The 27,071-nt window shown below is 34.6% G+C and overlaps 2 protein-coding genes and 1 pseudogene across 2 annotated transcripts; 1 reads left to right on the top strand and 2 right to left on the bottom strand.

The window, feature by feature from the left end:
* The first annotated feature begins 1,751 nt into the window (after nt 1-1,751).
* LOC139851812 (uncharacterized) lies at nt 1,752-7,480 on the top strand. The gene is made up of 14 exons (XM_071840990.1): nt 1,752-2,053; nt 2,708-2,784; nt 2,979-3,137; nt 3,244-3,457; nt 3,551-3,637; nt 3,925-4,064; nt 4,168-4,248; nt 4,521-4,585; nt 5,009-5,184; nt 5,270-5,400; nt 5,843-5,930; nt 6,026-6,239; nt 6,338-6,444; nt 6,746-7,480. The coding sequence occupies exons 1-14, from the start codon at nt 1,886-1,888 to the stop codon at nt 7,166-7,168; spliced, it is 2,130 nt and encodes a 709-aa protein (XP_071697091.1). The 5' UTR covers nt 1,752-1,885; the 3' UTR covers nt 7,169-7,480.
* Nucleotides 7,392-9,024, bottom strand: LOC139853533 (pelargonidin 3-O-(6-caffeoylglucoside) 5-O-(6-O-malonylglucoside) 4'''-malonyltransferase-like; annotated as a pseudogene).
* LOC139853532 (probable L-type lectin-domain containing receptor kinase S.7) lies at nt 8,542-11,211 on the bottom strand. Its single transcript, XM_071842923.1, has 2 exons — nt 9,176-11,211; nt 8,542-8,601 (listed from the first exon to the last, which is right to left on the bottom strand). Exon 1 carries the CDS (start codon nt 11,209-11,211, stop codon nt 9,178-9,180), a length of 2,034 nt encoding a protein of 677 aa, XP_071699024.1. The 3' UTR covers nt 8,542-8,601; nt 9,176-9,177.
* Between the last annotated feature and the right edge of the window lie 15,860 nt (nt 11,212-27,071).

The following is a 27,071-nucleotide window of genomic DNA, read 5'->3' as shown; positions in this document are numbered from 1 at the left end:
ATATATAATTGCTAAATTAAAATTTATTTCATAATCAAAAGTTAAAAATCTAGCTTTTTAACGAACTACCATTTAAATTTTAACGAATTAGTATTTCTGATATAAATAACAAATAAGCATAAATCCCCCAAACTGAGATTGTTCTAATGTTGATATTATATTATATTATACCTATATTCTAAAAGACATACGCCAAATGAATAGTACCGGGGTATTTTCGACTTTCCCCTTTTTTTTTTTTTTGCAAATTCAACCACAAACCACCCCACACTTTATTCAAAAAATCAAATCCACCCCCCAAACAGGGGGTAAAGTGTCAATTAACCATTCTCATAAAAAAATCTTAAACAAACTCCACCCAAATATTCAACGGGCCATATCTTCGCACTCGCAACAAGTTAAATTTTTCCGCCACCATCGTTAAACTCGAAATAATTTTAGGAACACAATGTCACTAGCTATACGCAAAACGGGCGTTTTTTTAAAAAACGTTAAATATTTGGGGTACTTTTCATACACGTTAATTCCCCGTTAAATTTTTAAAAGTCGACAACTCCATAGCGAAACGCGGAGATGCACGTATGTTGTTAATTTTAAATAACATTTAAATCTTTCACGGGTTATACCTTTTAGTTCGACTCGAGTTGCGTTTCAACAATAACATCGTTAGCCACAAAAAATTTTTACAAACTAAACGCAATAAAATACATTAAAAACCGAACCCCCGGCGCGAAGCGAGGGTTCGAACACTAGTTTCTACTAAGTAACTACCTGGCCAATTTTAAAGCCTTTATGGGAACTTTATCAATGATCATAGCTGTAAGTTCCAATCCCTCATCGAGTTCTTGATTAATTGAAAGATTGATATTGTATGATTTAGGCGTGTCACCACCTCTTTGTGTAACACCCTCATTGTTGTTTTTGAGGAACATTTCTTTTTTAGCAAAGCCTACAAAGATCTTTCTGCCATTTAATAGTTTGCCGTTCATAGAAGAAACAACATATGTAGCTTGATCTACATTTTCGACTTTCGCAAAGGCAAAACTTCGATCTTGCTTCCAAGAGAGACCTTGGATATGTCCAAATGGTTTTTTATTTGTGTTTATAACCGTTGGGTTTGAGAAACGAGATAAACCACCAAAAAAACAGTAGATTTTGGTTGAAAGACAGGTTTATTGTTGATTGATGATTTTGTTTTTTGATTGTTAACATTTGGAATTGGTTTGATTGGTATTGAGTTTGGGTAAGTTGGTTTGAAGGTTGAAATGAAGGTTAGGAAGAAAAAAAAAAGGGAGTCATTTTTTTGATTGAAGGAAATTTAGTAGCATTAGTACATATACAACAATCAAATACTACATCATTAAAGAGCTTTGGCCTAGTTTTATCAAGACAACTCTTCAATTTCGTAGTTGTGAGTTAAAGTCTCGTCGTGAATAGAAATAGCGTGTGTTTGCACGTGTTACATAAGGCAAATATTGTATAATTGTTCAATTTTTCGCAATTTTTTCCATACTTCTGTGTAAATAACCCAATATTGGTTCATAGTCAATAACATCTTCACCATCTAAAGTAACAATGCCGTCGAAGAACACCAACAATATTAATTAAAATTAAATATATATAAATTCAAATCCGTATATTCACGTAAAATAAACTTTAGGACCGGCTTAAGAAGCTTGTGAAAGTGGAAAGAAAAATGGAAATGGCAAATAAAATAAAATGGAAATGAAAATGAAAATGAAAATGAAAATACAAAATTAGGTGAGGGAACATCAAGGAAACGCACTCTTTCTTTCTTGACGCTTGACCAAATCTTGTTCCTGTTGTTCATATAATCATCTTCTCCAAAATCATCAATCAATTAATAATTAATAATTCAAGAATCATGTGGGTTTTCTACTTGATCTCTCTTCCATTAACTATGGGGATGGTGATGTTCACACTACGTTATTTCGCCGGACCAGACGTGCCACGTCACATCCTGTTCACCGTCGGTTACACATGGTTTTGTTCTCTTTCTTTCATCATTCTTGTACCCGCCGACATTTGGACTGTAAGTTTATGTCATCACATGTTTCAATTTCCTTGATCAATTGATCAATTTGCATTATATAATGTTACATGTTTCATCTTTCTTGATCAATTTTGATCGAATTGTTAAACCCTAGATAGAAGATAATTTCTATCAAGATCTAATGTTCCTTTATGTACCCGAATGATGTGAATGTAGATGTAATCAAATAAAATTGGGAAAGATCCAACTTTGACAATGTGGGGTCTGTATATGATTCCATCTCATAAAAAGGTTTTGATGAAAGCTCAATTTTTGGTAACTTAGCAGTGAAACTTATGATAATTTAGATAAAAGTAGGGAGTTAAAGTTCATTTTTTGACAAACTTAGGGACCAGACATTGTCTTCTAGATGCATCATATTATTGAAAATCTAACTTCTACGCTTTATAGATGAGAGCGAAACTTACTCATAAGTCATAACTCATTTTCAAATTTTTGATTTTGAAGTTTCCTATAATTAACGATATACTTTATTCCAGAAACTTGTATGATAATTGTGGTAAAGCAACTGGAGATGTATTTTGAAATCATAATAATGCAATAATGGGAAAAGGGTCCAATTGGTTGCTTAAAGTAACATAGCTCCATTGATTAGTTATTCAAACATTTGGTTATGTTTTTCTCGTGTTGCAGGCTATGATTGATCACGATAAGGGAGGAATTTCGTTCTTTTGGAGTTGGTCATATTGGAGTACTTTTTTACTCACTTGGTGCGGTTCATGTTTTACGTTTTATTCATTAATTTTACTCTAACATAGTTTTTTTTAACAATAAAACGTCTAGCACCGTTAAATTTAAGTATCATATGATCGTGTAAGCTTCTTCAACTTCGAAACTGCATGGCACATTGGCTTCTAAATGCATCGTATTCTCATTATTTATGTTGAAAATTTTCCCTAAGCAGGGCTGTGGTGCCTATCCTTCAGGGTTACGAAGATGCGGGGGATTTCACTGTTACCGAAAGATTAAAGACCAGTATTCATGTGAATTTAGTATTTTACTTGATTGTTGGTGCTGTAGCGTTTTTCGGACTTATACTACTTATTCTTTTGCACAGAAACTGGTTCGTTTCTGGTACCTAACTATTAACTATACATATACATCTCTTTTAAATTGTTATTTTATAAAAAAGTTTGGTTTTTTTTATATACTTTTTGAATGATTGTCAGGGGTGGAGGTATAGTTGGTTTTGCCATGGCATGTTCAAATACATTTGGACTTCTGACTGGTGTATTTCTTCTTGGTTTTGGTTTAAGTGAAATTCCAAAAGGGATTTGGATAAATGCTGATTATAGTACTCGACAAAAGGTTCTTTCTCACAAAGTTGCTAGGATGGCTGTAAAACTTGATGATGCTCACCAAGATCTTTCGAATGCTATCGTTGTAAGATCACTTATACCTTTTTTTTTTTTAACTATAATTTTGTTTGATTCCATTTACTTTTAGTTTCTAACACGTGATTGTTTGTTGTATTAGGTTGCTCAAGCAACATCGAAGCAAATGTCAAAGCGTGATCCTTTGCGACCCTACATGAATATCATTGACCAAATGTTGACACAAATGGTAATTGTACTTTGCTCTATAAAAATGACCATCGTAGTTTGTGTGAGCGACATACCCTATACATGCCTTTGAGTCTCTTTTCTACCATCGTTACACTTATCGATTTCTTGGTGACTATATATGCATTTTGATATAGAATCAAAAAATAGGTGAGTTGGGTAATAGGTCAGTATGGGTCAGTTCATATCATGAAAACTTGAAATGGGTCGAATGATTTGGGTTGGGCCGGCTTGACATGTTAAAGTTATTATTATATACCAATAGGTGCAGTTAATATATATTTTCAGTTTACCGAAGATCCTTCTTTCAAACCGCAAGGAGGAAGGTTAGGCGAGAACGATATGGACTATGACACGGATGAAAAATCTATGGCAACACTAAGACGACAGCTAAGAATAGCACGAGGCGAGTATTATCGTTATAAAAGGTAATGCTGGGGAGGTATTTAGTTTTAGACTTAAGTTACAGGTTATGTAGGTCATCTTGTATTATATTTGCAGGTATTAATTAACAGTTTCCTTATTAAACAGTGAATATATGAATTATGTCACCGAAGCTCTTGAGTTGGAGGATACTATAAAGAATTATGAACTCCGTAATGCGACTGGATGGTACGTTTACTGAGATTTTATGTAACCGCGCGTATGGGCATTAACCGCTGATATATGTTTGGAAATACAATCCCCTATTATTCTTGAATTACTTTCACTGATACCTTGACAATTGACATTGACCAAGACTCTGCTACTTTAAACTGTTATTCTGAGTTATGATACATGGACCTAACATTATAATCTAAAAGTAGGCCTAATCAAATCACTTTTAATAACATAGCTCTGTACCGAATGCTTATGTTTTGTTATTGGGTTCATTTGACTCGCAGGAGATATATTTCAAGCTTCAGGCCCGAACGTCCTGGGAAGATAGGGTCTTGTCTTGATACTATTGGTATCTGTTCAATTTATCCTTTCTTGATGAAAATAAAGTCAACTTTATACTTATGTTTGAAGTTAAATCGTTTGGCAATTAACAACTGAAAATGCAAGTTTAACCGTAAATTGGAACCAACGAATGTATAAAATGTAGGGGTGTGCATATATCTGGAAAAACCGAGGAACCGGATTGAACTGAGTAACCGAACCGAAAATATATGTTCCGGGTTTTCGGTCCGACTTTCTTTCTCAAATTGGGATTCGGGACAGAACCAAACCACACTAATATGGTCTGGTTCTGTACCATGCACACCCATAACAATATGCAAGCTCATCATTTTTCCATTAAATCAATTCTTAAGAATTTCAACTAGATTTGGATAATACAGTAAGTATTATATGTGTGATGTAATAAATTTCATACTGGATTATCTTTCAGAGCTGGTGTGGCGGTGTATACTGAAGAAGCAACTAAAAAAGCTTTCGGCTATCACGTTGGGTTGTTTGACGGCTGCAATCCTTTTAGCAGAAGCTACTATACTGCCCAACGGAGTCGATTTTTCTCTTTTTTCTATTATAATAAATGCTGTTGAAACAAATGAAGTACTTGTGCAGGTAACATCTCACCATTATCTTCTTTTATTTTCTTTTTCCCGTATTTCTTGAAACATATAACTTACTCTTGTCTTTCTGTTTTCAGGTTGTCGGTTTTATTCCTCTGATGTATATGTGTGTCTGCACATATTATTCTTTATTTAAAATTGGAATGTTGACATTCTATTCACTTACTCCGAGTCAAACTAATTCAGTCAGCTTGCTGATGATATGCTCGTAAGTTTTTTTACATATATGTGTTACAATGATGTATACATAATCGTCGATTTATTGGCGACTTGACTGACTCTTAGAGCCTAAATTAAATTCCAGGCAGGATTTAAAACCCATGAAAATTTGATTCTACCATTTTCATGGCGTCTATTATTATTTTTATTTTAGTATTTTTATTTTTTTTCTTAAAACTTTTCCTACTTAAAGGCCGGAGGTCCTCTCGGAAGCAATCTCTTTATCCGTCGAATAAAGAGAGGGATGACTTTCTCTACTCTTGAGAGTGTTTCACTCTGGGTGGAGAAATGACTTGTCTGTATTCTCGGATAGGGGAAGGATTGTCTACATATCACCTCCCCCATACACCACTCATGTGGTATTGGGTTTTGTTGTTGTTGTTGTTGAATGATGTATACATAATGTGGTTGTGACAACATATACATATCAGACAGGTGGCACGATATGCGCCTCCAATCTCGTACAACTTCTTAAATCTTATCCATCTTCCAAAAGATGCCACAACTATCTTTGAACGGGTTAGATTTCAGTATTTAATATCTTTCTGTTTGCTGACCCAATCAATTACTATATATTAGCAAGTGCCGAGTGTTCATATGTATGTCATGTACAGAGAATGGGGAAAATTGATGATGCAGTCCCTTTCTTTGGGCAAGGTTTCAACAAAATTTATCCGCTTATTATGGTTGTATATACTATATTGATAGCAAGCAACTTTTTTGACCGAGTTGTGAGTTATTTTGGGAACTGGAATATCTTTCGGTTGAGAAATGAAACCGACGACCTTGATGGATTTGATCCTTCAGGATTGATGATCCTACAGAAAGGTAACTTTTAGTATACTTTCGTATATTTGCTTCTCTTTTTATTTCTAAAAAGTAAATTAAAATAATCCAGATACCATTTTTGTTTCTTTTGTATGTAGAACGCTCTTCACTTGAGAAAGGACATAAGGTTGGTGAACTTGTCATCCCCCTCGCAAGGCATTTCAATGGTGCAAATGTGGATGTTGAATCTGGACACGATACCACTGTAAGTTGCCCAATGTTATATTTAGTGCTCACAAGCGTATAAATTTTTTATTATAATCATACTGTATTATTGGAATAATATGATTTTTGCAATGATCTTTGACATTGATTTTTGTAAAGTATATAAAGCTTTGGATAGAAAGAGAATAATCCCGTTCAACTCTACCTAATCCAAAATTATCCGCAATATCTTTTAATAGTTACACAGCCCGTTGACCCGACCATTTTGCCGCATCTAGTACTTTCTATTTTTACGCTATCCTTAATAGTTCAATGTATGTGACAAAATTGTTCTGGTTTAGGTTGTTGATTCAAGGACATCAACCACTTTAGTTGAAACTGGTAGCAGGGGTTATTCAGAGCTATCTAAAACAGATGGTCACGATTACGTCAATAAAGACACCATAACCAGAAAATACGAAGCGGTGAGGACAGATCGGTCTACTAAAATAGAAGCCAAGTCAAATTTGGTAACTTCAAACAGCTCTTCACTTGATATTGATAAAAATCAAAGTATGGGAAGTGGACAGTCATCGAAGATAGCCTCTACTTGGATATCAATGAAGTCGAATTTCCAAAATTTCAAATCTAACATGGAGGCTAGACGGTTTATACCGTTGCGCCAAATCCAAGATACGGAAGTATCTCAAAGCAATTCGTCTGAATCACTTGATGAAATTTTTGAGAGGTTAAAACGTCCTTCAAGAGATCATGATACCTTGTAAATTTTGTTCTTTAGCACCGTCAACAGAAACATTCTTTCTGCAGAGGTTTATGATTCGAATATTCTTCTGCCGCAACACATTTGATCAAAAACAGAGTAGCATAGAGGGAGCGCGTAAGAATGAGTTCCGTCTCCCGTTATTATATACATATACCGTATTAAAAAAAATTGATACAATCAAAACTGAGGATTACATGCTGATAATGAAAATAGTAAATGCACATTCATAGAGTTCCAGTGTAATAGCGATTTGCAATCTATGTGAAAATGTAAACACATGTTGTATTGTTTTTTTTTTTTTTTAAAAGGTTAAGGTGACAATTTTGATTCATTCAGTTACAACTATCTTTTGTATTAAATTTATTCTTCCAGGTAGAGTTTCAGAGCTTCTTCCAAGTGAGGAACATATATATCTTCCACAGATATATACGCTTCAATGCCTTTACCTCCACACCATCGATCAAATACGCTGAATTATTTCCGTGCATACTACCACAGTTTACCCAAACGGGCTTTCCAAAACCAAAGTCTGCTTCATAGAAAGGGAAGTTACACCAGCTGCTAAACGAAATCACATTTTTCGTAGGAGGAATCGTGCCTAAAAATTTGAAGGAATCAAGAACCAATTTTTGCCCTTCCTCGTTTTCATGGTGTACCTTCAAATAGTAATCTTTAGTCTTCTTAACTGAATCTCTCAAAAGATCCGTCAGTTCTTCAACAGTTTCGACGCCGCTCGTGCACTCTGTTGCTATTAGCCCCCAAAAAATTCCCACACGAATCATTCGGTATTAAAGATGTTTTTCCCCTCACGTTTATCGGCTGTATAAAAATAGAATCTCTTGGATGATTGTGTATTCTTCGATCATTAGTCATTAAAACATGCCATACGATTGATGACACCATTTGTACCTTTGACCAATGCGGACTACCACTTCTTCGATTCATCATCATCACTTTCAATTTTGTTATGTCGTTTTTGCTAAACGAAAGTTTCTTTGTGACTTTCGCTCTTAGCTCATCATCACTTTTTGACCTTGGAAGTCCTTGTAGAAATGGATTTAGCCCACGACCCGGAAATAATAAAGATGAGTTGAAACCCGACCCAATATGTTCAACTTGATATTCTTCTGATCTGCTTACAGAAGCCCATTCATTCAGAAATATACATATTGACATATTGTAGCTGCGTCAGCAATCCTATGTGAAACGCTTAAACCAAGTGCTCCACCTCCACACTCAAACGTGGTTACTTGAATCGCAAGCATTGGGTCAGTAACTTGACCAGCTGCACCAAGTTCTAATGGCACGAGTTTATTGACTAATCTTAAATTCGTTTCAGAACCAAGAACGTCTTCAAGTTTAATATTGACTTTTGCTTGTATAAATTCAACGCCTTGGTCACTGCAATCTACGGTGTGAGTTCCTACATCGTACCTACCAGCAAGAGGAGAAAATCGTGTTAAGATTTTTTCAAGCGATTTTACTAGCCGAGAAACAAATTTCGACCTGTTATTATGATTCACATAGAAAAACAGGACAAGACTTATAACTCGTTAAATATAACTAAATAACTCTTGTTTTTCAAATAAATCTCAATTACCAAAAATTATTGTTAGATGACACTAGAATCACAAGAGATGATTTATTATTGAACAAGCGGATTTTAGTTTTTTAAAATGTAAAACACATAATTTACAAGAGGGATTTGGAACTAATTATTATGTGCCTCTAAGGATTTTTTTTATTATATATATATATATATTTTTTTTTTTGTCAAATTTAACGTGATAACAAACATAATCATTAGATTAGGTAACAAACGAACAAAAGATCAACAACACCAAGCTCTAAATACATTGTAGACTCGTATCAATAATTCAGATATAAACAATTCACTCATTTAAGTATGAGAATCGTATACATGTCTAAAAAATATTATATACATACTGCAAACTATCACATAATGAATCAAACAAACAAAAAACAACCCCAAATCACTACCACATACCATTATTCAAATCTAACTTTACGACCAATATCTTCTACTTCTTCATCTGAAGATGACATAATATCCTCAATACTTAACGGCAAACCACTAGAAAAACTCAGCATCGGCTTCTTCTTCGGTACCTTGATCTCAGCCGCCTCGTTATTCAAGATCTGAAACACTCTCCTCATGGATGGCCTCCTTTCGCTATCAGGATTCGCACAACTTAACCCGACCACCAAAAGCTTCCTAACTTCCTCCAAATCAAACTCATTATTCAACCGTTTATCAACCGCATCACAAATCGAACCTTTCGAGTGCAAATCCCAAACCCAATCCACCAAATTAATCATCTTATGCCCATCAACCTCCCTCTCAATCGGTCTCCGACCACAGCACAATTCTAACACAACCACACCATAACTGAAAACGTCCGTTTTATCCGTTGCTTTTCCATATTGAAGATACTCAGGGGCTAAGTATCCCATTGTTCCAGCTGTTAGCGTTGAAACAGGGCTTTTATTATGGTCCATCAAACGGGCCAGCCCGAAATCACCCAACCGTGCATTGAAATTCGCATCTAACATCACGTTGCTAGCTTTAATGTCGCGATGAATCACTTGTTGTTCACATTCTTGATGAAGGTAAGTTAAAACCGAAGCTAACCCAACCGCAATATTGTATCGATGACTCCATTTTAAAAAGTTCCAATGCTCCGTTTCTTGATACAACACCTTGTCGATACTCCCGTAAGGCATGAACTCGTAAACAAGCAACAACTCGCCTTTTTCGACACACCATCCTTGAAGTGGGACCAGATTTTTGTGACGTAAACACGCTATAATCGATAACTCTGCCAAAAACTCTGTTTTCCCTTCATGTGAATGCTTTGATCTTTTGACAGCAGCCATTGTACTCCCTGATGGTGCAAGAACAGCTTTATAAACCGACCCGAATGCACCATGCCCGATGATCCGACTCGAATGGAACCCGTTTGTGGCTGCTTTTAGCTCTTTGTAACTAAACTGTTTCGGCCCGGTTAAAAGCTCTGCTTGTATGTTCATTTCGGTTTTAGCCCGTTTCAATTTCTTAACCGAAATATACCCGAAAACGACGAGGACACTGCAGAAGAACACCGGGCCTAATATCCCGACTGCTAATCCGATCCTCTTATGATGATCACTGTGATTACTGGGATCATTCGGAACTTCGATTCGAGGATTTTTCGATATTGTGTTATCGGTTACATTATGAGGGTTAGTGATTCTTGGATTCAAATGTCGAATACCGAATGACGTAAAGCTCCAATTTTCAACGTAATGTGTTTCTGTACTACCTTCTGTTGATGCAGAGAACCCTAAATACATAACATCTGAAACAAATTCAGTTAAATCGATTTCGATATCGAGAATCGGGTTTAACGGTTTATAACTCGATTCGGATAAGAACACTTTAAGAGTCTTTCCATCGTTCCAGTAATCGATCCAAGCAGTAATCAAGTTCCCGGATTTTAAATCAATCCCAACGGATAAACAATCAACGGTTTTGATTGAATTCAGGCTGTCGATGTCTAACCCGACATGATTATCATTCGGGTCATTGAAATGTGGATCGAGTCGAGTATCGAATTCGATTGCGATGAATTTGTTTTTAGTTAATTGTGATGAGTTAACAAGACCCAAATACCCACCGGGTGACCCGAGGAGTTGATTTTTTGGGGAAAGAAAGAATGACAGTCCGTCACCGACGGAAGATGACAGACGGTTAACGTTGTTAACGGTGAATGAAAATCGCGTTGAAAAAGAGGCGGTGGAATTGGTGGTACGATCAAAGAATGGAACTGGGGTGTTGTAAATAACGGTACCGGAAGATGAAGAAGGGACGCCGGTTTCACGAGTGAGGCCGACGACGCCGTTTCGGAGGTAGGAATCACCGAGGAGAGTGAGGTTACGGAGAGATAGTGATGAGAAGTGGAATGTAATGTCTTGAGATGGCGACACGTGGTGATATGTGATGATGATTGTCATCAAGAAAGCAAGCTGGTTTCTTGAATTCATGAGGATGAAGATGGGAATATGAAAATTCAAGAAGATGGGTGGATTTAGTGTTTTGGCGGTTGATGATGGTGGTGGGGATTAAACTTCGAAAGTGCGCATCAAACGGTTAGAAGTGAGAAACTGATGATAGTGGGGTCGGTTGGTTTTATTTTATTATTATTATTATTCATGCGAAACTTAACCAGGTCAACAAATATAAATACTCCACTATGTAACATTGCAACGGTTAAGTTATACTATACGTGTAAACATGTTAAGTTACTCGACTTGTTTCGAGTGTAATATAATAAAATTGATTCAATTTACACGCTTCATTGATAAATATTTTTTCACGACGAAAGATTGGATGATGTAGTTAATTTTTTTGAGTTATCATATATTATACTTTTAATTTAGTTAATAGCGAAAGAGTTATTTTAGCAAACTATTACCACATAGAAGATAAGTTTTATAATTATATATATAACCATATAGGATAGTCTTAATCTTAATAGATATGAAAAGATTAGCTAACTGTTAGAGGATTATGTTAGAGGATTATGTTAGACCCAAGCCCACTATGTATAATTCTTCTAAGCTCGAGTTTGGTTCACTTTAAGTCTCAATTAGGGGTGAAAGATTTCATGGACGGAAAGCGATTGTCCTACAATTTTAACCTAAGAAACTTGTAGCAGGTGATTTTAAATGATATAGATAGCATTTAACTTATAACGCCCCTCAAAAGGAAATAAATATTTTGCAATAATATTTTTGCCCTCCGACAAACGTTTAAGTTTCACCACTGAGCTCAATATAAGAAGTTTGAGCTCGTTTAGTAAATGCTTAACCATGGTTGGGGCTCATTTAAGCTCAACTTAACTCGCATCGTACTTTTAACAAGTTGAACTTCAACAATTAACGATTAGTTCGACTCATTTACATCTTTAATTATAAGTAAACTTATAATCAAACTAATATAATTATTATCTTATAATAAACATATAAATATAAATATAAATAAAGTTAAAAGCGCCATTATACAATCTAAAATTGTTTTTTCGATATTGTAATGTCCAAATTAATGAATCTAGTAAAATAATTTGATAGTTGGCCCCGCTCCCTTGGAGCGTATATTGGGTGCCCCAAAACAGTCAAACGAGGCCGTTGTGGTCGTACAGGGTCTGTCCCATGTGTCCATACCATGTGCACTACTAAAAAAAATACTTTACTACTGATTGCCGACGAGTAAATGTGTTACATAATACTCCGTATGAATTAAAGTATATGGTTTGAATTCGATGTGGTTGGATATTTAATTGATTAACTAAAACTATTAAAAAATTCATGTAGCAAATTTAGATGTTTGGATAAAATTTTACAAGTTTTTTTTCCAAAACTAAACCCACAAAACTCAAATACGTTGAAATTCTAATATCACAAAATTTGAAAATTATCATAATAGAGTAGCTATAATAAAATGTTTATCAATTATCATCAATAATAGCATGTAAATATAAATACAAGACAATTAGAAAGTACTCCGTAATATTTATCAATATTGAGTAAAACAAAACACTAAATTATGTGGACATGGTGATAATTCATACTTCGTAGTAATTATCAATAACATACTAAAACACACAAAACACACAAAAATGTACTACATATTGGTGGGATATCTCTCTACTTGATGAATCTTTTGGAGAGTTACTATATAGAACCTCTCATATTTTTCTATGCCTATAAATTTGAGAAAAAACCCACCAAACAAGGACAAGTGATCCATTTCCATCAACGTAGGAATAATTCTAGTTACTATAATTCATATCATCATTTCCTAGATATGTTGTAAGTCAATATAATCACACCCCACGTTCATGAATTCATAAATAAAGATAAATGGCGTAAAACCAATTACACTTGAAGTGTGATATGTGTTACCAGATAGGAAATAGCTACCCGACACGATAAACATTTCCAATCCTTCATATTAACCCGAACAATATAACTATCTCGTGAGTAATACCGATAAGCAAGTCAGCAAATACGGTCACTACGAGCCGTATTCTCGTCTTTTCATTTGACGTATCATCATATCACTTTTAGCCTTTTAGGACAACACAAATCCATACATGATACACGTCACTTTGTAACTTTATTTGTATGAATTGTTTGTAACCATAGCATTTATAAAATCATACTAACGTAAATACACCAATCTAAATTTAAAAGACCCTGACGACTATTTAAAGTTCCACGACGCACAATAGTTTAATAGTTTACAAAACATGACTAAAGTGAGAGAAAAAAAATCATACCATATGAATGTGAAATGAATATGAATTATGAATATCACTGTTGTAAACATCGTCCATTGCGACACCCGTTGTCGCGTTTTGGTGACTAAACCGTTTCGACCCTGTCATGTTTTCTTATAAGCCGGTCAACGGTCAAAAGTCAGAAAAATTGGGTCAACGTCGGTCAAAAGTCAGAAATTCTGTTAAAATCAATCATAAGTCGGTCAAATCAATCAAAATTAATTTAGTTTAGTATTTCATTTTGTATTATATTAACGCTAATAGCAATTATATGTACAAACTTGTCAACGAAGGTTTTTTAGCACTAAAATATGTGTAAATATATATTTATATATATAAAAGTCAACATTAGTCAACATCCGTTTCGACCCCGTCTCGGCCCCCTTTTTTTCGTTGCGACGTTTTGAAGTCGCTACCGTTTCGGCCCCGTCTCGCGTCTTTTTCAACCTTGATGAATATTGAATATGCATTATAACAGGATGCTTTTTAATTATTATTGCATTTTGTAAAATAGTTCTAACGAGTAAAGAAAGTTCGCGCGTTGTACAACTTGTTTGTGCTAGGTCTTGGTCTATTTTTATGGTTGTGTTGTTTCTTCGTTGGGCTGTTTTGACACCTGTGATTGTAATCGTTTTGAGGCCTCATCATTCTGATGATGACATTAGCATTATATCATAGACTCGTACTCATTTCCCACATGCGTCCGCCTTGACTTTATTTATGAGGTCACTATCGTTATTGTTCACTTTGTTTACATTTTAGTGGTAAACTAGTTAGGCGACCTGGCTTTGCGCCGGTTTTTCACCCTTACATAGTTAATTATTGAGAAAGTAACTATTTATCATTTTTTGTTTTTTTGTTTTATTTTTCGTTTAGTCGAGGAAGGACCCAAAATAGTTATGTGATTGATTTGTAATAAGCGTGAAAGTAATTATTCATCATTTTTTTTAGTTTTTGTCTTGTCGAGAGAAAAGACTCAGATGATCAATCAATAAAGTGAGACGTACATCAACGATTGGTATAAACTATTTAATAAAATAGGAAAAACTACTTGTAATATATATATATATATATATATATATATATATATATATATATAACAATAAAACAGTTATTAAAAATGAGTTACGTGATTAATTTTTAATGAGAAAAAAAAGTTAAACAATAATAAAGTGAAAAATCATGTGATTGATTTGATAATAATAATAATAATTTTAATAATAATGAATAGTTATTAGATAGTTAAAATTGTGTGGGCTGTCTATAATGAATGAGAACTTTTATTGGTAAATAATAAAATGTGAAAAGTTTGATGTAAGTTTATAAAAACTATGAAATTAGCTATTATAAAGGGATAAGGGTTGTGGTTGAATTATAAAAAAATTAAAAGTATGTTGTAATTTTGTGAAAGCTCTAGACTTGACTATTCACTTACCCTTTTTCTTTTAGATATATATAGTGTTCGAACCCTCGCTTCGCGTCGGGGTTCGGTATTCAATGTATTATATTGCGTTTAGTTTGTAAAATTATTTCGTGGCTAAAGATGATATCGTTGAAGCGCAATTCGATTCGAACTAAAAGGTATAATCCGTGAAAGATTTAAATGTTATTTTAAATTAACAATATATGTACATCTCCGCATTTCACTATGAAATTGTCGACTTTTAAAAATTTAACGCAAAATCGACGCGTATGAAAAGTACCTCAAATATTTAGCGTTTTTTTAAAAGCGTCTGTTTTGCGTATAGTTAGTGACAGTGTACTCCTAAAATTATTTCGAGTTTAACGATGGTGTCAGAAAAATTTAACTCGTTGCGAGCGAGAAGATATGGCCCGTTGAATATTTGGGTGGAGTTTATTTAAATTTTTTTATGAAAATGAGTATTTGACACTTTGGGGGGTCGATTTTAATATTTGAACAAACTATGGGGTCTTTTTTGAAAAAAAAAGGTGGGAAAAGGGAAAAAAGTGAAAGGATCAAAACGCCCCTGGTGACTATTAATCGTGTTTGTCTGTTAGGTAGTATATAAAGTATGTTTTCGATTTATAATGAATGAGAAGTTTAATGGTTAAAGTATAAAAAGTTAAAAGTTTGTGGTAAATTTATAAAAGCTATAAAGGTAGCCATTACATATTTTGAGGCTAAAATATAAGTAAGTAAAAGATTGGAGGTAGTTTGTGAAACTTGTGAGTGTTGCTATTCACTTTGGCTATACCTTTTAGATATATAGATATAATATAGATAACTAGATGGAGGTCCGAAGTGGCCCACTCCGTTGGGCTAGATAAACGGGATGAAAAACGTTAAAAAAACCACTAAAAGACGAAATAGGTGAAGTCGTGATGACATCATCGGGTTACTATTTATTGGTGTTGGCTAATATACTTAACAAGAAAGGTGGGTTCGCGAGTTGCAGTTTTAAAAGTGTTAGCGATTTAACTTTAGAAAAAATATTAAAAAAATATTATATATTTTAAACCGTGTAATAGCGAGTGTATGTATTCATGTATTTGAGGAAAAAAATTAAAATGATGAATATTGGGAAATTAAAAAAAATTACTATTGATGAATAGGAGTCGACCAATATAGTATATATAAAGTGAAAGTGGGAAAAAAAAGTGAAAGTGTAAAAAAAAAAAATGATGATGAATAGTGGTCGACCACTATTGATGAATAGTGACCGACGGTTCGCGCACTGCTGCTTGAAAACTGTTAGCGATTTAATTAAAAAAATTAAAAATATTATATATTTTAAACCGTGTAATAGCGAGTGTATGTATTCATGTATACTATCCTATCAACTTTCTCCAAATGATAAAGACATAATAGGACAAAAAAAAGACAAAAAAAATATTTAAAATGATGAACAGTGCTCGACTAATAGGGATCTGAAAAGGGAAAAAAGGTGAAGGGATCAAAAAAAAAAAAAGGTGAATAGTGGCGGGCCACTATTGATGAATAGTGGCCGACCAATAGGATTTGAGCATTCTACAATGATCCTTAGTATATACTAGATGGAGGTCCGGAGTAGCCCACTCCGTTGGGCCCGATAATCGGGATGAAAAATCGGGATAAAAAACGTAAAAAAAAAATATATCACTAAAAGACGAAATAGTAGATGTAGTGATGACATCATCCGATTACTATTCATTGGTGTTGGCTAATATACTTATTATAAATATAAATATAAATATAAATATAAATATAAATATAAATATAAATTATAAATAGATAATAGATAATATAAAATAGTATATTGGATAATAGTTTACAATTTTACATAAGTGTTGATGTTGTTGTTCTGATGGGAATAAAACATCATATTTTACATGGTTATACTCTATAGTAAAACATCTTATTTAACATGGTCATAGTAGATCCGAATATGTATCTGATTATTACTCGTATTTAATTCTATAATATAAATATAAATATATCTATATATATATATGTAATTTATTTTAATAATTTCACTTGACCTAAATAAATTCATTATACTATAGACTCATAGAGCCGTTTTCCACATGCGTCGCGTTAAATTCAGCAACTGGAATCTCTTCTTATTCTGCCATTATTAAATACAATGCAAATTTGGTATTAGTAGATGTATATATGTAAAATATCTAGATATTAATATGTATAAGAAAATATCTAGAATTTAGAATATGGTAGGAAAAATCTAGAAATATTTGATAGAAAAAATCTGGATATTTGTATGTGTAAAAAATATCTAGATATTTATCTATAAAATTTCTAGTTTCTAGAATGTTCCATGAGGTAGTATAAATATGGATGATGAGTAGTTCATTTGTGTAATGTGTGAGTAAGTGAAGTGTGAAGTAGAGAAGAAATAAGAAGAAAAGAAGAGTTATAAGTAGAAGTTGTGAAGAAATAAGAGTGTGAGTTGAGTCCATAATATTGTAATTGTTTCTTTGTATTAATAAAAGTGTTCTTTGTTAAGTTTCCCGATTAAGCCTTAGTTTGTGTTTAAGTTCTTAGTGCACTTGTGTTGTTCTTATTATTTGGTCGGCTCTGCCGCCTAAGTGATACATAGTCGGTTATACCGCATAAATGATATATGATCGACACTGTCGCCTAAGTACTATTGTGCACTAAGAATTCATAAAATTAAAGGCAAATCAACGTCAAAGTGTTGGTGTAGTGAGTCTAGTATAGTCTCGATCCTCTATAGTGGGTGTGTTGGGCTCGTCAAAGCTTCCAACAATTGGTATCAGAGCCAGGTTGTTCGGGACCATTGCTAGTGGAGGTACTCATCGGTAAACGTTGTCTTGTTAACACCAAGGCTCTAAGGGAGATTCTGTCGGAGCACAGTTAGAAACTGTGAAAGCTCATCGGTCTGGGACCAAGCTTATTGGACGTTGGACGTCATGATGGCAGATCTTGCAAGTACGAGCAGTGGAATCAAGAGTCTCAATAACCACAACTATAGTTATTGGCGGACTTGTATAGAATCCTACCTACAAGGACAGGATTTATGGGAAATAGTTGCTTGCAGTGACACAACGCCTCCACCGAAAGAAAATGCTGAAGCCTTAAGAATATGGAACATCAAGGCCGGGAATGCTTTATTTATATTGAAGACTACAATTGAGGAGGATCTATTGGAGCACATCCGTGACGAGAAAACACCAAAGGCCGCTTGGGAAACTTTTGAAAAATTATTTTCAAAGAAGAATGAAGCACGCATCCAGCTCTTGGAAAATGAGCTCGCGGGTATCTCACAAGGAAGTCTGTCTATTTCTCAGTATTTCACCAAGGTGAAATCTATCTGCCGTGAGATATCTCAACTTGCTCCTGAAGAGAAAGTGAGTGAAGCAAGGATGAAGAGAATTATCATCAACGGCTTAAGGTCCGAGTATAATGGATTTATAGCAGCTGTGAGAGGATGACCTACTCAACCATCATTAATAGAGTTGGAGAATTTATTGGCTAACCAAGAAGCCTTAGCCAAGCAGCTGAGTGAAGCAAACATAAAAGGCGAAGAAGAGGCACTTTTCACCAATAAGAAGAAAGCAACATCTCGAAGACAAGAAGTGACGAAAGAAAGTCAGACATATGGATGCAAGGGTCGTCTAAAATCAAAAAGCAACGCTTCAGGGGGAGCTCAAGAAGGAAGAAAATATTATCGCCAACAATATGGAGAAAATGATAAGATAAAGAATGGTGAATGCTTCAATTGTGGCAAGAAGTGAAATGTCCCGTTCTTATTGATTAAAAACGTTCCATATTAATTGATTTTGTTGCGAGGTTTTGACCTCTATATGAGACGTTTTTCAAAGACTGCATTCATTTTTAAAACAAACCATAACCTTTATTTTATAAATAAAGGTTTAAAAAGCTTTACGTAAATTATCAAATAATGATAATCTAAAATATCCTGTTTACCCACGACCATTACATAATGGTTTACAATACAAATATGTTACATCGAAATCAGTTTCTTGAATGCAGTTTTTACACAATATCATACAAACATGGACTCCAAATATTGTCCTTATTTTAGTATGCAACAGCGGAAGCTCTTAGTATTCACCTGAGAATAAACATGCTTTAAACGTCAACAAAAATGTTGGTGAGTTATAGGTTTAACCTATATATATCAAATCGTAATAATAGACCACAAGATTTCATATTTCAATACACATCCCATACATAGAGATAAAAATCATTCATATGGTGAACACCTGGTAACCGACATTAACAAGATGCATATATAAGAATATCCCCATCATTCCGGGACACCCTTCGGATATGATATAAATTTCGAAGTACTAACACATCTGGTACTTTGAATGAGGTTTGTTAGGCCCAATAGATCTATCTTTAGGATTCGCGTCAATTAGGGTGTCTGTTCCCTAATTCTTAGATTATCAGACTTAATAAAAAGGGGCATATTCGATTTCGATAATTCAACCATAGAATGTAGTTTCACGTACTTGTGTCTATTTTGTAAATCATTTATAAAACCTGCATGTATTCTCATCCCAAAAATATTAGATTTTAAAAGTGGGACTATAACTCACTTTCACTGATTTTTACTTCGTCGGGAAGTAAGACTTGGCCACTGGTTGATTCACGAACCTATAACAATATATACATATATATCAAAGTATGTTCAAAATATATTTACAACATTTTTAATATATTTTGATGTTTTAAGTTTATTAAGTCAGCTGTCCTCGTTAGTAACCTACAACTAGTTGTTCTCAGTTAGATGTACAGAAATAAATCGATAAATATTATCTTGAATCAATCCACGACCCAGTGTATACGTATCTCAGTATTGATCACAATTCAAACTATATATATTTTGGAATCAACCTCAACCCTGTATAGCTAACTCCAACATTCACATATAGAGTGTCTATGGTTGTTCCGAAATATATATAGATGTGTCGACATGATAGGTCGAAACATTGTATACGTGTCTATGGTATCTCAAGATTACATAATATACAATACAAGTTGATTAAGTTATGGTTGGAATAGATTTGTTACCAATTTTCACGTAGCTAAAATGAGAAAAATTATCCAATCTTGTTTTACCCATAACTTCTTCATTTTAAATCCGTTTTGAGTGAATCAAATTGCTATGGTTTCATATTGAACTCTATTTTATGAATCTAAACAGATAAAGTGTAGGTTTATAGTCAGAAAAATAAGTTACAAGTCGTTTTTGTAAAGGTAGTCATTTCAGTCGAAAGAACGACGTCTAGATGACCATTTTAGAAAACATACTTCCACTTTGAGTTTAACCATAATTTTTGGATATAGTTTCATATTCGTAATAAAAATCATTTTCCCATAATAACAACTTTTAAATCAAAGTTTATCATAGTTTTTAATTAACTAACCCAAAACAGCCCGCGGTGTTACTACGACGGCGTAAATCCGGTTTTACGGTGTTTTTCGTGTTTCCAGGTTTTAAATCATTAAGTTAGCATATCATATAGATATAGAACATGTGTTTAGTTGATTTTAAAAGTCAAGTTAGAAGGATTAACTTTTATTTGCGAACAAGTTTAGAATTAACTAAACTATGTTCTAGTGATTACAAGTTTAAACCTTCGAATAAGATAGCTTTATATGTATGAATTGAATGATGTTATGAACATCATTACTACCTCAAGTTCCTTGGATAAACATACTGGAAATGAGAAAAATAGATCTAGCTTCAAAGGATCCTTGGATGGCTTGAAAGTTCTTGAAGCAGAATCATGACACGAAAACAATTTCAAGTAAGATTTCCACTCGAAATAAGATTGTTATAGTTATAGAAATTGAATTAAAGTTTGAATATGATTATTACCTTGTATTAGAAAGATAACCTACTGTAAGTAACAAAGGTTTCTTGATCTTGGATGATTACTTGGAATGGATTTAGAAAACTTGGAAGTAAACTTGCAATCTTGGAAGTATTCTTGATTTTATGAAACTAGAACTTTTGGAATTTATGAAGAACACTTAGAACTTGAAGATAGAACTTGAGAGAGATCAATTAGATGAAGAAAATTGAAGAATGAAAGTTTTTGTAGGTGTTTTTGGTCGTTGGTGTATGGATTAGATATAAAGGATATGTAATTTTGTTTTCATGTAAATAAGTCATGAATGATTTCTCATATTTTTGTAATTTTATGAGATATTTCATGCTAGTTGCCAAATGATGGTTCCCACATATGTTAGGTGAATCACATGGGCTGCTAAGAGCTGATCATTGGAGTGTATATACCAATAGTACATACATCTAAAAGCTGTGTATTGTACGAGTACGAATACAGGTGCATACGAGTAGAATTGTTGATGAAACTGAACGAGGATGTAATTGTAAGCATTTTTGTTAAGTAGAAGTATTTTGATAAGTGTCTTGAAGTATTTCAAAAGTGTATGAATACATATTAAAACACTACATGTATATACATTTTAACTGAGTCGTTAAGTCATCGTTAGTCGTTACATGTAAATGTTGTTTTGAAACCTTTAGGTTAACGATCTTGTTGAATGTTGTTAACCCATTGTTTATTATAACAAATGAGATGTTAAATTGTTATATTATCATGATATTATGATATATAATATATCTTAGTATGATATATATACAGTTAAATGTCGTTACAACGATAATCGTTACATATATGTCTCGTTTCGAAATCATTAAGTTAGTAGTCTTATTTTTACATATGTATTTCATTGTTAATACACTTAATAATATATTTACTTATCATTTAACATAATTAACCAAGTGTATCAATATCTTAATATGATTCATATGTACCTAGTAAGACGTTGTTATAACGATAATCGTTATATATATCGTTTTCGAGTTTCTTAAATTAATAGTCTCATTTTTATGTATATAACTCATTGTTAAAATACCTAATGAGATACATACTTATAATAAAATCATATTAACTATATATATAACCATATATATGTCATCGTATAGTTTTTACAAGTTTTAACGTTCGTAAATCACCGGTCAACTTGGGTGGTCAATTGTCTATATGAAACCTATTTCAATTAATCAAGTCTTAACAAGTTTGATTTCTTAACATGTTGGAAACACTTAATTATGTAAATAATAATTTCATTTAATATATATATAAAAATGGAAAAGTTCGGGTCACTACAGTACCTACCAGCTAAATAAATTTCGTCCAGAAATTTTAAGCAGTTGGAGGTGTTGACGTATCTTCTGGAAATAAATGCGGGTATTTCTTCTTCATCTGATCTTCATGCTACCAGGTGAACTCGAGTCCTCTACGAGTATTCCATCGAACCTTAACAATCGGTATCTTGTTTTGTTTAAGTCTCTTAACCTCACGATCCATTATTTCGACGGGTTCTTCAATGAATTGAAGTTTTTCATTGATTTGGATTTCGTCCAACGGAATAGTGAGATCTTCTTTAGCAAAACATTTCTTCAAATTTGAGACGTGGAAAGTGTTATGTACAGCCGCGAGTTGTTGAGGTAGCTCCAGTTAGTAAGCTACTGGTCCGACACGATCTATAATCTTGAATGGTCCAATGTACCTTGGATTTAGTTTCCCCCGTTTACCAAATCGAACAACGCCTTTCCAAGGTGAAACCTTAAGCATGACCATTTCTCCAATTTCAAACTCTATATCTTTTCTTTTACTGTCCGCGTAGCTCTTTTGTCGACTCTGGGCGGTTTTCAATCTTTGTTGAATCTGGATGATTTTCTCGGTAGTTTCTTGTATTATCTCCGGACCCGTAATCTGTCTATCCCCCACTTCACTCCAACAAATCGGAGACCTGCACTTTCTACCATAAAGTGCTTCAAACGGCGCCATCTCAATGCTTGAATGGTAGCTGTTGTTGTAGGAAAATTCTGCTAACGGTAGATGTCGATCCCAACTGTTTCCGAAATCAATAACACAAGCTCGTAGCATGTCTTCAAGCGTTTGTATCGTCCTTTCGCTCTGCCCATCAGTTTGTGGATGATAGGCAGTACTCATGTCTAGACGAGTTCCCAATGCTTGCTGTAATGTCTGTCAGAATCTTGAAATAAATCTGCCATCCCTATCAGAGATAATAGAGATTGGTATTCCATGTCTGGAGACGACTTCCTTCAAATACAATCGTGCTAACTTCTCCATTTTGTCATCTTCTCTTATTGGCAGGAAGTGTGCTGACTTGGTGAGACGATCAACTATTACCCAAATAGTATCATAACCACTTGCAGTCCTTGGCAATTTAGTAATGAAATCCATGGTAATGTTTTCCCATTTCCATTCCGGGATTTCAGGTTGTTGTAGTAGACCTGATGGTTTCTGATGTTCAGCTTTGACCTTAGAACACTTCAAACATTCTCCTACATATTTAGCAATATCGGCTTTCATACCTGGCCACCAAAAATGTTTCTTAAGATCCTTGTACATCTTCCCCGTTCCAGGATGTATTGAGTATCTGGTTTTATGAGCTTCTCTAAGTACCATTTCTCTCATATCTCCAAATTTTGGTACCCAAATTCTTTCAGCCCTATACCGGGTTCCGTCTTCCTGAATATTAAGATGCTTCTCCGATCCTTTGGGTATTTCATCCTTTAAATTTCCCTCTTTTAAAACTCCTTGTTGCGCCTCCTTTATTTGAGTAGTAAGGTTAGTGTGAATCATTATATTCATAGATTTTACTCTAATGGGTTCTCTGTCCTTTCTGCTCAAGGCGTCGGCTACCACATTTGCCTTCCCCGGGTGGTAACGAATCTCAAAGTCGTAATCATTCAATAATTCAATCCACCTACGCTGCCTCATATTCAGTTGTTTCTGATTAAATATGTGTTGAAGACTTTTGTGGTCGGTATATATAATACTTTTGACCCCATATAAGTAGTGCCTCCAAGTCTTTAATGCAAAAACAACCACGCCTAATTCCAAATCATGCGTCGTATAATTTTGTTCGTGAATCTTCAATTGTCTAGACGTATAAGCAATCACCTTCGTTCGTTGCATTAATACACAACCGAGACCTTGCTTTGATGCGTCACAATAAATCACAAAATCATCATTCCCTTCAGGCAATGACAATATAGGTGCCGTAGTTAGCTTTTTCTTCAATAACTAAAACGCTTTCTCTTGTTCATCCTTCCATTCAAATTTCTTCCCTTTATGCGTTAATGCAGTCAAGGGTTTTGCTATTCTGGAAAAGTCTTGGATGAACCTTCTGTAGTAACCAGCTAGTCCTAAAAACTGGCGTATGTGTTTCGGAGTTTTCGGGGTTTCCCACTTTTCAACAGTTTCTATCTTTGCCGGATCCACCTTAATACCTTCTTTGTTCACTATGTGACCGAGGAATTGAACTTCTTCTAACCAAAATGCACACTTTGAAAACTTAGCGTACAATTCTTCATTCCTCAATACTTCTAACACCTTTCTCAAATGTTCACCGTGTTCTTGGTCATTCTTTGAGTAAATAAGTATGTCATCAATGAAAACAATGACAAACTTGTCAAGGTATGGCCCACACACTCGGTTCATAAGGTCCATGAACATAGCTGGTGTATTAGTTAAACCAAACGGCATGACCATAAACTCGTAATGACCGTAACGTGTTCTGAAAGCAGTCTTTGGAATATCATTTTCTTTCACCCGCATTTGATGATATCCGGAACGTAACTCAATCTTTGAATAAACAGACGAGCCTTGTAGTTGATTAAATAAGTCGTCGATTCTCGGTAGTGGGTAGCGGTTCTTGATGGTAAGTTTGTTCAACTCTCGGTAGTCGATACACAACCTGAATGTACCATCTTTCTTCTTGACAAACAAAACAGGAGCTCCCCATGGTGATGTGCTTGGTCTAATGAAACCACGTTCTAATAGTTCTTGCAGTTGGCTTTGCAGTTCTTTCATCTCGCTGGGTGCGAGTCTATAAGGAGCACGAGCTATTGGTGCAGCTCCTGGTATAAGATCTATTTGAAATTCAACAGATCAATGTGGAGGTAGTCCCGATAATTCTTTCGGAAATACATCGGGAAATTCTTTTGCGACGGGAACATCATTGATGCTCTTTTCTTCAGTTTGTACTTTCTCGACGTGTGCTAGAACAGCATAGCAACCTTTTCTTATTAGTTTTTGTGCCTTCAAATTACTAATAAGATGTAGCTTCATGTTGCCCTTTTCTCCGTACACCATTAAGGGTTCTCCTTCTTCTCGTACAATGCGAATTGCATTTTTATAACATACGATCTCTGCTTTCACCTTCTTCAGCCAGTCCATGCCAACTATTACATCAAAACTCCCTAACTCTACTGGTATCAAATCAATCTTAAATATTTCGCTACCCAGTTTAATTTCTCGATTCCGGCATATATTATCTGCTGAAATTAATTTACCGTTTTCAAATTCGAGTAAAAATTTACTATCCAACGGCGTCAATGGACAACTTAATTTAGCACAAAAATCTCTACTCATATAGCTTCTATCCGCACCCGAATCAAATAAAACGTAAGCAGATTTATTGTCAATAAGAAACGTACCCGTAACAAGCTCCGGGTCTTCCTGTGCCTCTGCCGCATTAATATTGAAAACTCTTCCGCGGCCATGTCCATTCGTGTTCTCCTGGTTCGGGCAATTTCTAATAATGTGGCCCGGTTTTTCACATTTATAACAAACTACATTGGCATAACTTGCTCCGACACTACTTGCTCCGCCATTACTCGTTCCGACACCATTTGTTCCTTTCGTTCTGTTAACCCCTGGTCCGTAGACCTCACACTTCACCGCGCTATGACCATTTCTTTTACACTTGTTGCAAAATTTGGTGCAGAACCCCGAGTGATACTTTTCACACCTTTGGCATAGCTGTTTCTGATTATTGTTGTTGTTGCGGTTGTTATTGTTGTTGGGATGATTGTTGTAGTTGATGTTGTTGTTGTTGTTGTTGTTGTTGGGCCGTTTGTTGATGTTGCGATTGATGTTACGATTGTTGGGATAATTGTTGCGATTATTGTTGTAATTGCTGTTGTTGTTGTATTGGTGATTCTTATCACCGTTTTCCTCCCACTTTCTTTTGACTTGCTTCACATTGACCTCTTCAGCCGTCTATTCTTTAATTCTTTCCTCAATCTGGTTCACTAGTTTATGAGCCATTCTACATGCCTGTTGTATGGAGGCGGGCTCGTGTGAACTTATATCTTCTTGGATTCTTTCCGGTAATCCTTTCACAAACGCGTCGATCTTCTCTTCCTCATCTTCGAACGCTCCCGGACACAATAGGCACAATTCTGTGAATCGTCTTTCGTACGTGGTAATATCAAATCCTTGGGTTCGAAACCCTCTAAGTTCTGTCTTGAGCTTATTGACCTCGGTTCTGGTACGGTACTTCTCGTTCATCAAGTGCTTGAATGCTGACCACGGTAGTGCGTACGCATCATCTTGTCCCACTTGCTCTAGATAGGTATTCCACCATGTTAACGCAGAACCTGTGAAGGTATGCGTAGCGTACTTCACTTTGTCCTCTTCAGTACACTTACTTATGGCAAACACCGATTCGACCTTCTCGGTGCACCGTTTCAATCCGATCGGTCCTTCGGTTCCATCAAATTCCAAAGGTTTACAGGCAGTGAATTCTTTGTAGGTGCATCCTACACGATTTCCTGTACTGCTAGATCCAAGGTTATTGTTGGTATGTAGCGCAGCCTGTACTTCGGCTATGTTTGAAGCTAGAAAAGTACGGAATTCCTCTTCATTCATATTCACGGTGTGTCGAGTAGTCGGTGCCATTTCCTTCAAAATAGTCAAATGGAACAAGTTAATCATACAGAATATTAAGAGTAGTTAATAGTATTTCGTAGCATAATATGAACTCATTTATAAAAGCTTTTTATTCATATTAGCGTTTTATAAGTTTAAATTCGGGTAGCACCTACCCGTTAAGTTCATACTTAGTAGCTAATATACCATTTCAACTACTACAATTCTATATGAAAAACTAATCACAAAAAAATATATATCATATTCAAACCTTTATACAATAACTTGCAAACTTACAATACCGCTATTTTACATATAGCATGAAATATAGCA

This window comes from Rutidosis leptorrhynchoides, chromosome 6 (genome assembly GCF_046630445.1).
Source record: "Rutidosis leptorrhynchoides isolate AG116_Rl617_1_P2 chromosome 6, CSIRO_AGI_Rlap_v1, whole genome shotgun sequence".
Lineage (NCBI taxonomy): Eukaryota > Viridiplantae > Streptophyta > Magnoliopsida > Asterales > Asteraceae > Rutidosis > Rutidosis leptorrhynchoides.
The sequence above is the reverse complement of the archived record's forward strand: the minus strand, read 5'-3'. Positions and strand labels throughout refer to the sequence as shown.